Source organism: Propithecus coquereli, unplaced genomic scaffold, assembly GCF_000956105.1.
Source record: "Propithecus coquereli isolate 6110/MARCELLA unplaced genomic scaffold, Pcoq_1.0 Scaffold57, whole genome shotgun sequence".
NCBI lineage: Eukaryota > Metazoa > Chordata > Mammalia > Primates > Indriidae > Propithecus > Propithecus coquereli.
In genome coordinates, this window is record NW_012151618.1 from 8,920,345 (window position 1) to 8,934,009 (window position 13,665).

Sequence of the window (13,665 nt, forward strand, 5' to 3'; positions counted from 1 at the left end):
CTCTTGCTCAGGCTGTTCTCGAATTCCTGAGCTCAAAAGATCCTCCCGCATCGGCCTCCCAGAGTGCTAGGATTACAGGCGTGAGCCACCACGCCTGGCCTAGAAGTATTAATTGATATGGAAAAATATTCACGACATATGTACTGTGAAGTAAAAAAATACAGGTTGCCAAGCAGTATGCCCAGTATACCCTGACTTTTGTAAAATGCACATATGCACGATATATGCACGTATAAGAAAATATCAGAAACCTTTCTATCAAAATTTTAATAGTGATTATCTCAGTGGTGGAGTTATGGATAACTTAAAATTTTCTTTCTTTTGATGATCTATGCTTTCAAAGTTCACCATAATGACCATAAAAATGGATTTTTAAATACACAGTGATTGGCATGCAGTCATTGATCTAGAATCAACTAGTGACTTCATTTCAAGAGATTCCCAGCATGGTTCTAAACACTTTAGTTAGAAGAAAGCACAGCATGCATAACAATTAGGAATTTACATCTATGTAATTCTCTTCAGTTTCCAAACATCCGAACACAAACTATCTTATTTAATCCTCACAACAATCACGTGGGGATAGCTACTCCTCTTTCTGTTTTATAAGTGGAGAGTCTGCAGCTCTGAGACAGCGGCCCAGCTCTGCACGCGTTGCCTGTGCAAACATTTGTCCTCCCGGGTCTCAGTTTCCACATCTGTGCAACTAAGAGGCTTGGACAATGACCTCCAGTTCTGCTTCCATAAAACACTAATGGACACCATTGAGCTCTAACTTATGTTTAGTTGCAGCTGGGTGTGGGCAGGATAGATCTATCCGCAGACTCTGCAGGGGACGAGCGTCTGGGCTCCTCTGCGTGCACGCCTCCCCACACGTGTTCACTCGCTTGCGCGCTCTCTTGCTCTGTCGCTCAGCCTCTGTCTTTATGTTAGGAAAACCACTTGTTTAGTAATGTGTTTTTGCCTTATACTTAACTTTAGTACCCCCATCTGAAAATGCTGAAGAACCACACGATATACAACCCTACCCTCTAACTTCAATTCTAATATTTCCTGAAATCAACTTGGGGGGGAACCTGAATGCATACCAAGAACACTGACCCATGAGACATGGAAACACATGCAAAGTCCGTGTTTGTGTCAGAACGTGGTCCTTGGCCCACTTGCATTAAAATCACAGGAAGCAATTATTAAAAACACAGTCCCGTGGGCCCCACCTGAGATCTATTGATTAAGACTCTGTAGGACTTGGGATCCAGGAAGCAGCATTTCAACAAGCTCCTTGGCGATTCCTTATTTGAGAATCACCACCAGAGATGGACAACCACGGGTGGGAGATGGAAAGGTCTTTAGCGATCGGCCTACGTACAAAACTTTGATGTCACTTCTGCCAACTGTTTCTTTGAGGTACAGGGCTGACCACAATTTTAGGGAAAGAAATGCTTGCCTTTGTTCAAACAACCCAGGTAAGAAATAACATCTAAAAAGGGTTCATTCCACAAACTGCAGTGCAGTCCTACACTCTCAGTCAATGAAACAGCTTTTTGCCTTTCTTTCTATAGCAGCTAAGTGTCCAGGCAACAGAGTTGGAATTCAGTCTAATGACTGGAAATCCTTGTAAAAAGTCTGGGTGGTTAACCTGAATCTCACCTAGGAGGCAGCAACACTATATGTCTGAAGGAATCTAAATACATTTTACCTAAATTATTTACCGAGTAAATAGCCTGCTGAGATGCAGCATCTAACTAACGTGCTGGGTCTTTACAAGTGAACGATCTTATGCGTTACACAAATGCTAACGCCAGTAACTACAAAGGAAGAAATGGAGGCTATTTCTGCAAGTGGGAGACTCCTCTCCCACCGCCCAGACCCAAGAACCTCACCTGCGTCAGCTAGCTCTCCCACGCCATTGTCTGCATGTTTCAGCTGAATTGGAAAGAGGAAAAAATCATGGAGCCCAGGATCAATGGCCTAGTCAAAGCCACTTAAGGTGTGTCCTATGCTTTAAGACCAAATACATAAATCTGCCAGTGGGACAGAACCATCTTATCTTTAGAACACCGCTGCTTCCTCTCGACCTGCTATCATAATTGGTGAGGCAGTTTATTACTGTGGAAAATAGCTCAGTACAGGTTGAGGCTGCGAGGGTCATCCGGTTACTCACCATTTCTGCCCAGGAAGCAGCTGAAGGATGAGGACGGAACACTCAGCTACCTACGTCAGCACAATCACCACCGACAACTCACAGCCGGTGCCAGGGCGCTAGGAAAGCTCTCAATTGCCCGGGAGATGGGGCCCTGCCTCTCTGGGTTTGTACTTTCTGACCTCTCACGTTCCAGTGCTTACGGAAGTATTTGTGGAAGGGCCCAGGGTCTAAAAGAAACTAACAGGAGTTACAGTTTTCCAAGATTGGTGAGGAACCAAGACACAAATCTATTGGCTCCTGATAGGAAATAGCACTAGGAAGTTTTTAAGCATTTACTCTTTGACTGAAAATAGTCAGCTAATCTAATCTACAGCAATATTTCCAACACTCAGGGCAGGGGCATCCAAGAGGTCAGTCACTATCCTACATGCCAGTCGACCTGGAGCAAAGCTTAGCTAAGAGGCTGCCACAGGAAGGCACTGGCGGGTTCCAGCAGAAAGCTGGGGCGTCCTGGGTCCCTTAAACTGTCCACTGTATTTTTCAAGCATAAAAAACACTTGCAGTTTAAATGATAGCTGAATCCAGAACCACAAAATCAGCTTCCTGGAGTTTCCTCCTCCTCTTTCGGGTGGAAACCCCAAGCCGGCTCCAGCATCTGGCATTATATGGAAAATGTGTGTCTTTATTGTCCATGGCAAGGCACCCACAGCCATTCCGAACAGGATGCTGACTCACATCTGCCGAGACACAGCGACTGCACAAAGAAAATGGATTTCATTTGTGTCTGATGAAGGGCTCAGGAGGCCCTCAGGGCAGGGGCTCACTTGGAAATGAAGGAAAACTGCACAGAACCTCTCCTTATCTAGATCATGAGAAAACCATGACTCGACTTAGATTATCAGGCATACCAGTATTAAAGCTCAAAAGAAATCATCTTAACAACAAGAAGGTCAGAGGCATGCCACAAGAGAGGACACGGCCACAGAGATATTTTATTTACTATAATAGCAAGCTTTTACTGAGCACCTACTATATGCCAGGAATTTTATTACATGCTTTTCATACACATTCAATCATGTAATTCTCAGTACACCCATGTGAGGTGGGTGTCACTGTCATCCTTGTTGTATCGATGAGGAAATCAACGCTCTTAGAAGGCAGGGACTCACTCAAGGTTGCAGAAGCGAGTCACTTGCAGGGCTGAGATTCAAAATAGGATTAAAGACCCTGGCTCACTGTGCTGGGCAACCCTGCCTCCTGTGATGGGAAACTATCCAAAACTTGAAAATAAGGCAGCATCCCTCCCAGCACGTGCTGGAGCGCCGTCCAACAGGCTCGCCAAGGACTTGTACTCCAGGTGTGCTCTTACGTGACTTGCTACTTACCACAAACTTGGGCATAGAGTCTGTGGGGTGACATGTTAACTTGCAGATTTTGGTCCAGTAGAAACGATAACCCAAAGGTTATGGCTTCACTGCCCTAGAGGACATTAATGGTCTTGTGTCCAGCCCAGCAATCTTACTCTTTTCTCAATGCTTATTGACACCAGTCTCGCAAATTCCCTTTGAATCAGCCTTACCTCAATGAGTTAAATAGATGTTTTGGCACATGTTCCTCCTGTATTTATGAGTCACGTTTGCACCTTTTTGAAATTATACTTTGATACTTGTTCATACCACACTCCTCCATCTAGCACCGAGAAAGGATCCGGGACAGTCATGTGCCCACCTGTGCATGGAGCTAGGCTGTTTAGCACACACAAATGCACTCGCGTTTAGTAACCTGTAGGTCATGATTTGCTACCCGGTTACAACGGATGACCAGGATAACCCAAATGAGGTTTTTTTTAACAGAAAGAGCGAAAGACTCTCTCCTGGAGATAGCCGCCACTAACTCGGCCGAGGGAGGCAGTCCTTCCAACAAGTCTATTAGGCCAGCCAGCCATCCGTTTACTGGAAGTGGTTTTAGGGCTGGAGAAGCTCCCTACCTGCCCCACCACACACACACATCGTTGCCCAAAAGCTTCTTCCTCCCGACATCAGCCACGGTGCTGCTGCCCCACAATCCCTGCTCACAAAGTCATCCCCTGATCACTCAGCACAAGGGAGTGCTCTGTCTCCAGAGCGTCTCTCGTCAACACAGAACACCCAGGTGGGCGACAGATGCAAAGGGAGGCCTCTGGAGGAGCAGCAGAAACACGTGCAGTGCTCTAGAAATCTGGGGCACTCAGGCCTCTCAGATCCAGGGACACATTAGTTCCCTCCCTAGGCCTGGGTTTCTCACCCTGTGAAACCGTGATCATGACCATACTTAGTTTACAGGGATGCAGAAAAGACTGGAAGCTGGTCTACTGCCTTCTCCACTCAGCTCCTCTGTCATAAGCCTGGTCCCTGACTGATTCGATTTTTGGTCTATGAAAATGTGGGGCACAGAGAAGATCAGGATACATTTCTGCCATTGGCACACGTTGGATCAGCAGTCCAGTTACATGATAAACTCTGGCAGCTGCCTGAGAGACGGGAGAGAAAATAAACACTGCACGGGGTGGGAGGAGACGGGGGTACGGCAGGGGAAGCTCGGTGCCTCTTCCAGGTCTGGCACAGCTAGGGGACACAGTCCCAATTTGAGGAAAGCCCAGTTTAGCTAAGTGTGTAAGAAGTTTTAGTCCAGTAATCAAATTCCTTCTAATCCCATTCTGCCCTGATCTCACCTCCGCTGAGTTCCTTAGAAAGGATTTAAGGTATCATCTATCCGTTAATCCCACTGGATACTTCAATAATCTAGAACCCTGTCTGCATTCCATATATAATTATATTTCTGAAACTCTCTACGGGACCAGCAGGAAAACACAAAGTCCGCCATCGTGCAAGATTCCAATCAAATAAAACCATAAATGAAGGAATAGGCATATAATGCAAGCACTGTTTTGTGCTCTGCTACTCTGACAGCCTCATGAAAGAGAAAATAAAAAATCTGAACAGATGCAAGAGAAACCAACACACCCACCCTTAACTCAATTGACAGTGGAGAAGTTGCCTGGCGTTGCTAACACCAGATACGAATCTGGTTGCTGCCACCGTCCCGGATATTTGGATTTACTGAGGGAAAAGAGGTTACAGATTTTACAAAAAAGAAAGAGCCAAGCAGAGGCAGGCGAGAAAGGCTGATGCCTACAATCAGAAAAGCGCCAGGAGGGCCGGGCATGGTGGCTCACTCCCGTAATCCTAGCACTCTGGGAGGCCAAGGCAGGCGGATTGTTTGAGCTCAGGAGTTCGAAACCAGCCTGAGCAAGAGCGAGACCCCGTCTCTACTAAAAATAGAAAGAAGAAATTAAACGGACAACTAAAAATATATAGAAAAAATTAGCCGGGCATGGTGGCACGTGCCTGTAGTCCCAGCTACTCGGGAGGCTGAGGCAGGAGGATTGCTTGAGCCCAGGAGTTTGAGGTTGCAGTGACCTAGGCTGACGCCATGGCACTCTAGCCCAGGCAACAGAGCCAGACTCTATCTCATAAAAAAAAAAAGAAAAGCGCCAGGGCCTCCTCTTCCAGTGTGTTACCGCTGCCTGGGTCAGGCTGGGCTCCTCTGCAGCCACACAGGCAAATACCATTACAAAGACAATCTGTGCTCGCACAGACACGGCGGCTGTGACTCAGCACTGGCCTCTCAGTTCCCAGCACTGCGGTAAGATGAGAACTCAGTCTAAAGTAAACTTGAACCCACAGAAGGGTCTCAGCAACTGAGAAAGGTCTATTCCTTCCTGCTCCCTCCAGGAGGGTGAGAAGGCCCTGGGCGAAGAGAGTCACCAAGGCCTCTCTCAGAGATGTGCCCTTGCTCAGACTGCGGGGCCCCTCACTCGCCGCCCCTCTGCCATGGGAGGGAGGCTGCTTTCCCCAGCCAGTCGGCCTCCTGACACCCTCAAGAGAATATATTCCTAAGTGCTGTGCTCAGCTGAATGAATATAGCTCCAGGGGTGCAGGTGAAACCAAAAATACACATCCTGGCTTGCTTTCCAGTGGGATGGGATGTTAGTCTGTTGGCCATGCTGGAAATCTTAAGCAGTTCTATTTTAAAAAGATAAGAAAAAAATAAGTGCAAAGCTTGCTGCAGTGATGCTTCTATACTTGTACTTATGAAAAGGGTTGGGGGGGATCACTCGCTTTGCATCCCTTCCGGAAAACACAAATACTGCTAAAATCAAAACGGGCAATAATAACAGGGCAACTCATTACCCTCCCCTTTCAGACAGAGACCAAAGCTGTACCCGTTTATTGGCACTTACACTAACTCTGGGGTTGTGCTGCTGCTAATTACAATCTATTTTATGTAGTCTAGATTCATCCTTTTCTAATTTAGCTGACTTTCCTTTCTAGTTATTTGGACCCATATGGTAAACCATTCACAGCTGTGTTGTACACTGCACAGTATATATTTAACCCAAGGCCAATCTAGACCGAGAGACTCCTACAGATTGTCTCAGAAGCCTCTTGTTAATTAAGCAATATTACTACTTTTGCATAGTTTTACTCAGTTTCTAACTAGACATAAATTGAGGTAAGTAATTGCATAGTCTACCTCAAGCCGAAGCACACAAGCACACACAAAACAGCCATGCGTTTGGTTTAGGTAAGATACCCTAGAAACACTGAGATCCCTTCAAACTAGAAGCAAAGCAGACTTAGGACGGTGAGCTAAATTCATTCAGTGACAACAGGTGGAAGCTCAGCTGGGGGCTGTGATCCCTTCTGGAAACCGTCCAGTCTCTGGAGCTGTCCCTTGCTGCCTCATGTGTCCCCACTGATCTGTGCTCACCTGTGTGCTCTGGTATCTGTGTACCTTTCACTACTATTTGGTTTAAATTTTTACCTTCTCACACAGTCCCACGGAACTGGGCATTGAACAGGTTAATTAAGTCCTTGCCTTTAAGGAGCTCACACTCCCACAGGAGAGACAAACCCGTATGTAAATAATTCCAACACAGTGTGACAAGAGCTGTAGATGGGTGTGTAAAGAATGATGAGAACACAGACCAGGGAAGAGCTGGTCCTGCCTCCTTCCCAGAGAAAGCCTGGAGGAGACGCTGGGCCCCAGCTCAGGCTGAGAGGCCAGTGGGCACGTTTGGGTACAGGGAGGCTGCGCGCTCCTGGAAGAACTAAGGCAGAGGCACGTCCCGCTGGGGGCCCAGTGAGCCAGAGATGAAGCTGCAAGGACACTGACGGCCGAGGCGGGGAGGCCCCTTAGAAGACAGGTGTCATAGCAGCCCCCAGGAGAGAGGTGATGAGGGCTGGGGGAGGCTAGAGGAGAGCTGCTTCCCATCCCACTGGGAAGCAAGGCAAGGATGTGGATTTTTGGTTTCACCTGCACCCCTGGAGCTATATTCATTCAGCTGAGCACAGCAGTTAGGAATATATTCTCTTGAGGGTGTCAGGACAGCAGACTAGCTGGGAAAAGTAGCTTCTCTCCTATGGCAGAGGGGTGGCGAGTGAGGGTCCAAGCCAAGAGGAGCCCCGCAGTCTGCGTGAGAGGCCTTGGTGACTCACGTGGCCGTGACCAGTCCAGGCAACGCCAGCTGTGGACCTCCGACCAGCTCTGCCCTCCTAACAATCCTCCCCACTCCACCCTGCTCCTATACACAATCCTTGGTTTAACAGCAACTGACTAAGACCCTCCAAAGGACCTGCTCCCAGCTCTCCACAGGGAAATTGATAGAACCTCAGATGGAGCCGGTGATATCCCAGAATGCTGACAAACCACACACACACACACACACACACACACACACACACACACACACACACACACACACACACACACGGGCTGCCCAGATAGTTATCTTTTCGCCCAGATAGTTATCTTTTCGTGGTCCTTTAAAGGTTTCCTTTGATGTCAAGGAAAGACCAACTACTTAGCATGGTGTCCTCCTGATAAAGGGTTTGAGGTAGGAGTGGGGCCAAGGTGTGGCACAAGCTTCCTAATTACACGTAAGGCAGAAGGAATTCTAAAAGGGAAGGTATGATTTTAATTAGCTCATTTTCTAAGTGGTGTTAGTTATCTAAAAATATCAAGGGGAAGGGAAAAGGAACAAAAGGGTTGTTACCTTTCCCAACTAATGATTTCATTTTTGTTTTTAATTAAGTTTACTGCCTTCCATTATGAAGGGAACACATGTCATCATAGAAAATTTGGAAAATACAGAAATACATAATATACTAGAAAGCACAAGAAAGGAAAAGAATCAATAAGCCATACTTCCACGTACAGGCAGACCTCAGAGATACTTCGGGTTTGGTTCCAGACCATCTCAACAAAGCAAATAACAATAAATCAACGTGTATACATTTTTTGGTTTCCCAGTGCAAGTAAGAGTTATGTTTACTCTATACTGTAGTGTATTAAGTGTGCAACAGCATTGTGTCTAACAAAAGTACACACCTTAATTTAAAAAATACTTTATTGCTAAAAAATGCTGACACAGAGACACAAAGTGAGCACATGCTGTTGGAAAAATGGCACCAACGGATTGGTTCGACGCAGAGTTGCCACAAACCTTCAATGTGTAAAAAACACAGTATCTGCGAAGTGCAATACAACGAGGGATGCCTGTATTGGTTACTAATTCTTTTATGTTTTCATTTTTGATTTTAAAGAATTGTTATGGTTGTGATCTCACAATATATACTATTTTACATCCATTTTTCAATGCAACTGACAAATTGAAGGTGACTGGATGTTAAAATGAGTGTTACGGAATTAACTGTGGTGATGCCTGACAACTCTGTACATACACTAAAAATACTGAATTGTACACTTTATGTTGGTGAATTGTATGACATAAGAATTGATATCTCAATAAAGGTGTCAAAAATGGCTCGTAAACTTTATTTTTCATGTTTATGTAACATTCTCCAGACATTCTGTGTAATGCAGGAAGTTACACATCACCTGTGTAATATAGTCTTACATAATCATTCACTTAATTGCTGCTCAACTAAAAGGTGTACCTGGGTTTTTCACTACCACAACCAATGCTAATATTAACATCTTTGGTACACTGAGCTCTTATGAATATCATATTCTTTCATCCCAGTAGTTTCTTAGAAGGATTTAAGGTTTTAAAAATACTGACAATCTGGCCGGGCGCGGCGGCTCACGCCTGTAATCCTAGCTCTCTGGGAGGCAGAGGCGGGAGGATTGCTTGAGCTCAGGAGTTCGAAACCAGCCTGAGCAAGAGCGAGACCTCGTCTCTACTATAAATAGAAAGAAATTAGCCAAACAACTAACAATAAAAAAAATTAGCCAGGCACGGTGGCACGTGCCTGTAGCCCCAGCTACTTGGGAGGCTGAGGCAGAAGGATCACTTGAGCCCAGGAGTTTGAGGTTGCTGTGAGCTAGGCTGACGCCACGGCACTCTAGCCTGGGCAACAGAGTGAGACTCTGTCTCAAAAAAAATAAATAAATAAAAATATTGACAATCTAGAAATTATTTTAGAGGATCAATGGATTTAACTTAAGAAAACTTAGTTATTCTCTAACATCATCGGCCCCAAAAATAAATTAGTAAATAAAAAGTGGTCCGAAGTGAAACTTACTGAACATTAATTCTGGCGGGGGGAAGAGGAGGTAGGGGAGCTAAAGCTGGACCACAAATGTGAAACATATCAGATATCAATAAGATCACAGCCAGACAATGTTTTTCATGCCCCAAAATAATTCAAGGCAAAGGAAAAAAAATCTAATCCTAACAGGTGGCGGCTACATGATAGTGCTTAAGGACGCAGGCCTGGAGCGGGACAGAGCTGCGTTCAAATCCCCATTTGAACGAAAGCCAAGAGACCTCAAGCATGCTAATCCCGAACTGTGTCGCCCAAAAACTGGGGATGAGAGAACATCACGTCGGAGATTGTTTGGTGCAGTCTGTGCCCGTAATGAGCACTCGATAAACAGTCATGATGATGACGATGATGTCACCTGCTTTTGATCAAACTGGAATGCAGAAATCCAAGTCTCCGCCCTCCAGAAGTTTCTGCTTAAAAACTACAGTATTTTTCTCCTAACTCAGAAAGGGCCTGAAGGTATTTTCATTACCATGAGAGTTTCAGCTGTGACCAGAACTCATTTGCGCAATCTTTACATTCCAGTGCGCTAAATGCTTTCTCACGCAGGGATAAAAGCAGCCTTTGTCCTAAGCTTGTGAAAGGCACCATCTTTGTCAGATGAGTTAACTGTTAAACTTCGAGTGTGTTGCTGCAATGGCGTGTTGGGAAACCACAAAAATCTAGACACACCCAAGTAGTGGAATAGGATGAGTTTTTAAAAAGCAGACTATGTGTGTGCGTGCGCATGCATGTGTGTGCATGTTTTTTAAGGTAACACATTTCGAGTACTGTCTACATGCCAGGCACCGTGCTAAGTGCTTTTTCAAGGTCTAATGTGATTCTCCTTTCAGCTGTCCAGGCAGCCTTTCCGGTGGTGGCCTGCAGTGTCCCCAGGCAACAGAAGGCTGCTCTGACTCAGATGATGCAAACCCTTACATCTTGTTAGAGCCACAGGACAAAAACGGATTTTCCTACTCTTCCTCCGGACTCTGGAAACAAAGTCATCAGTGTCTACAAGAGTGTTAGGAAAAGTGGCTGTGTAATTTATTTTCCAAAATAAGACAGTTCTGAGACTGAGAGGGGCACTATTAGTAAATACGCGGGCATAAACCAGGGTGTGTGTCACCCTAGTTTTACGATCCCAGGTCATCCTGGCTGAAGTTTCTTAGTCTCTCTGGGACTAAGATGAGACTACTGGGATGAACTGTGTATGTGAACTGTGTAAGTGCATCGGTAACTTAAAACACCCTACTTAGAAGAGAAAAATTTGACGTGGCTCTTCAGCAGGGGCATGAACCTGCAGCTGCTCTAATTGCTGGGTCACATCTGTTTCCAAATCTAGCCTCAAGGCAAAATGAAATGCTCTGTTCAAAGCGGTGAAAAGTGGAGAATCTCAAGAGTCACCACAATCATTGCAATGTTTTCAGGGACTTGGAGGATGGGGCAACCCCAAATATTGCTTCATTGACATAAACCCCCAAAAGCCTGAACATCCACTTTTACAGATCTGGAAAACAACATGATGACCTGAACAAGTTCTTGCTCCACACTAACCAATTAAATGCTTTATTTGCTTCATTGCTTTATTTCAAAAGGGAGGCTTCTATGTCTCCTATCTTCTTTACTCATCCTGGAACTCGAGGAAACACACTCACTCTGACAGCTCTTCTTATCCCAGCTCCTGGTCTAAGGGCAATGTCTTAGGGGTAAAAAAAGTCTGGATTTTTCACTCATTAGATCAATCTAAGAGCAAAGTAGCAAAATTTTCCCAGCATTTTTCCAACAAATGTAATGAAATTCAAAGAGATTCAAAACAAGAAGGTCCTTAGGAATCACCAGGACCAACTTCTTCCTTGCAGAAGAGGAACTGAGACCTCAAAGTGAAGAGCCAAGCCCAAAGCACACAACCCTGGGGTCAGATCTTGCTTTTAGCGTGTTTCGTTTTATTATACTGTTTGGCTAAAACATCATCTCATGCTTTGGATCTTCTTCTCTCCAAAGAAGGCAAGGAGGGAGGAAGGGAGGGGAAGAGGGAGGAAAGAAAGAGAAAGAAGGAGAGATGAAAGGAAGGAAGAGAGAGGTATGGGGTGGGCGAGGTTTGGATTCACTCCATCAAAGCCCGATGACAATTTCAAATGATCAATGTATGGGTAAAGAGACAACCAGGAATGCCTCAGTAAGACCCTGACAAGAGGAGGACAAATGTATCGCCTACCTTTGGTCTTGATGGCCGTTTCAATGTTCAAAGCATCCCGCTCAGCATCAAAGTTGGTGTAGGCTTTGACTGACCCATACGCACTTGCGGGTGTCGAGTGCTGAGGTTAAAAGACAAACACACTCAAATAACACACATTTAAAATCCTCTTGCTGAGATAACAATTCCTAAAATAAATTTTTTCTGATTGTTTATCAGTTCAAATCGTTCTCATACTAAGTAACCAGGTTACGTATTAACATGACATCACACATCAGATATGAAATCTCATTTTTTTTCTCGTGAGAATTCTTCCTCACAGTCTCAGCCAGTTTAGAACATGTTGTCTAAATGACCACTTTTCCTCTTACTTTCAGGGAGAGCTCACAAGCAGACAATGCAAAGCAGAGGACCTGAAACCAGCATTCACTCAGGAAGGCTTTGAAAGTAAACTGGGCTGGCAACAATTCAAAATGAGGTAGAAATGTAGAAATGCCTGAATGACAAGAGTGTTTAGCCAAGTTTCTGCTACAGGCACATGAATTTCCACTGGGCCCCTGTCACGGAGCTCACAATGCAGACAAGCGAGGGAAGTGGCGTCCTCCACGACACTGTGGCCACCACCATGGCACGAGGGTGGTCTAACCAGACAGCCACCTCTTCTTCGTGTTGGCCAAGCTCCTGCTCCTCTCTTTCGCCTCCACTCCTGTCTCTCCTCTCTTCTTCTCTGTATTTTCCCCTCTGCCTGCTCTAACACTATCCCCTCTGCCTACCTTCCTTCCTAGTATTTTTATTCTTATCGTCTTTTAAGCCACGCACTCTTCCAGTGCTTTTCAAAGTCCGTTATCCTTCCTGATCTGCTCGGGGAATCTTTCCCACCTGCACCCTAACCCGCCCCAGACTGGGGTAAGGACAACGGCATGTTTCTACATCAGTTCTCCTTTCCAAGGCTTCAACTTCCCCCCTTGTTTGAAATGCTCTTACAGTTCCTCTCCCTCTCTCCCCGCTACCCAGTCCCAAAGCGAAGGGCAGACCAAGAGAATGGACGCTGCAGTTCTGGCTGGTGGAAACATCACCACTGCCCCGCCCGCAAGGTAAGGCTCCCATCCTTCAGCGCCCCCACTGCCACCCCCCGGCACATAATGCCCATATAATGTGGTCACTCGGCCTTGGCACGGTTCCTGTGAACAGTTAAGAGACCGAGATGCCCTGACTTCCTTCTCCATGTTACAAACCACCCAGCGGTTATTTACAAAGGCAGGCAGTCTGGCCATTGAGCCATAGCACACAGAGCTTCATTTGCCCAGAGACACGCCATCTCATTCGAAAAACAACAGTGAGTGGGGAAAGTTCCGCATAATTTTATAGCGTCTCTGGAAACAAAACTAAATGGAGAACTGAACTTATTACCTATAAAAACTTGTCTGAAAATTAAATTATTGAGGCAAAGGTGATCTTTTCGTCCCTCAAAATACTGAGGAATGTGTGACATTTTCTAGTTCTGTCCACGCAGGGAAATGTATCCTATTAGAGAAACTTCAGAGACGACAGGAAAAGTCCTCTCGTGAAACCTGATACTATAAACAATCTAACGACTAAATCCACTAGAGACATAAATTATTTAGCACCTGGACTTGTCCGGACCTCAACATGCAGCTTGTATTGTTACCAACAACAGCACACTCAAGTTTCAAGAAGAGGAAGATTTTAAAAACTATATATAGCTTTAT

At 45.4% G+C, this 13,665-nt stretch overlaps 1 protein-coding gene across 1 annotated transcript in view; it reads right to left on the reverse strand.

Annotated features, from left to right (window-relative positions):
* The window catches only part of ANXA2 (annexin A2), a 45,438-nt gene that overhangs the window by 17,653 nt on the left and 14,120 nt on the right, over window positions 1–13,665 (reverse strand). Inside the window, exon 3 of the mRNA XM_012658031.1 lies at window positions 11,957–12,056. Within this exon, the coding sequence (XP_012513485.1) occupies window positions 11,957–12,056 (100 nt within the window). The remainder of the gene's footprint in view (window positions 1–11,956; window positions 12,057–13,665) is intronic.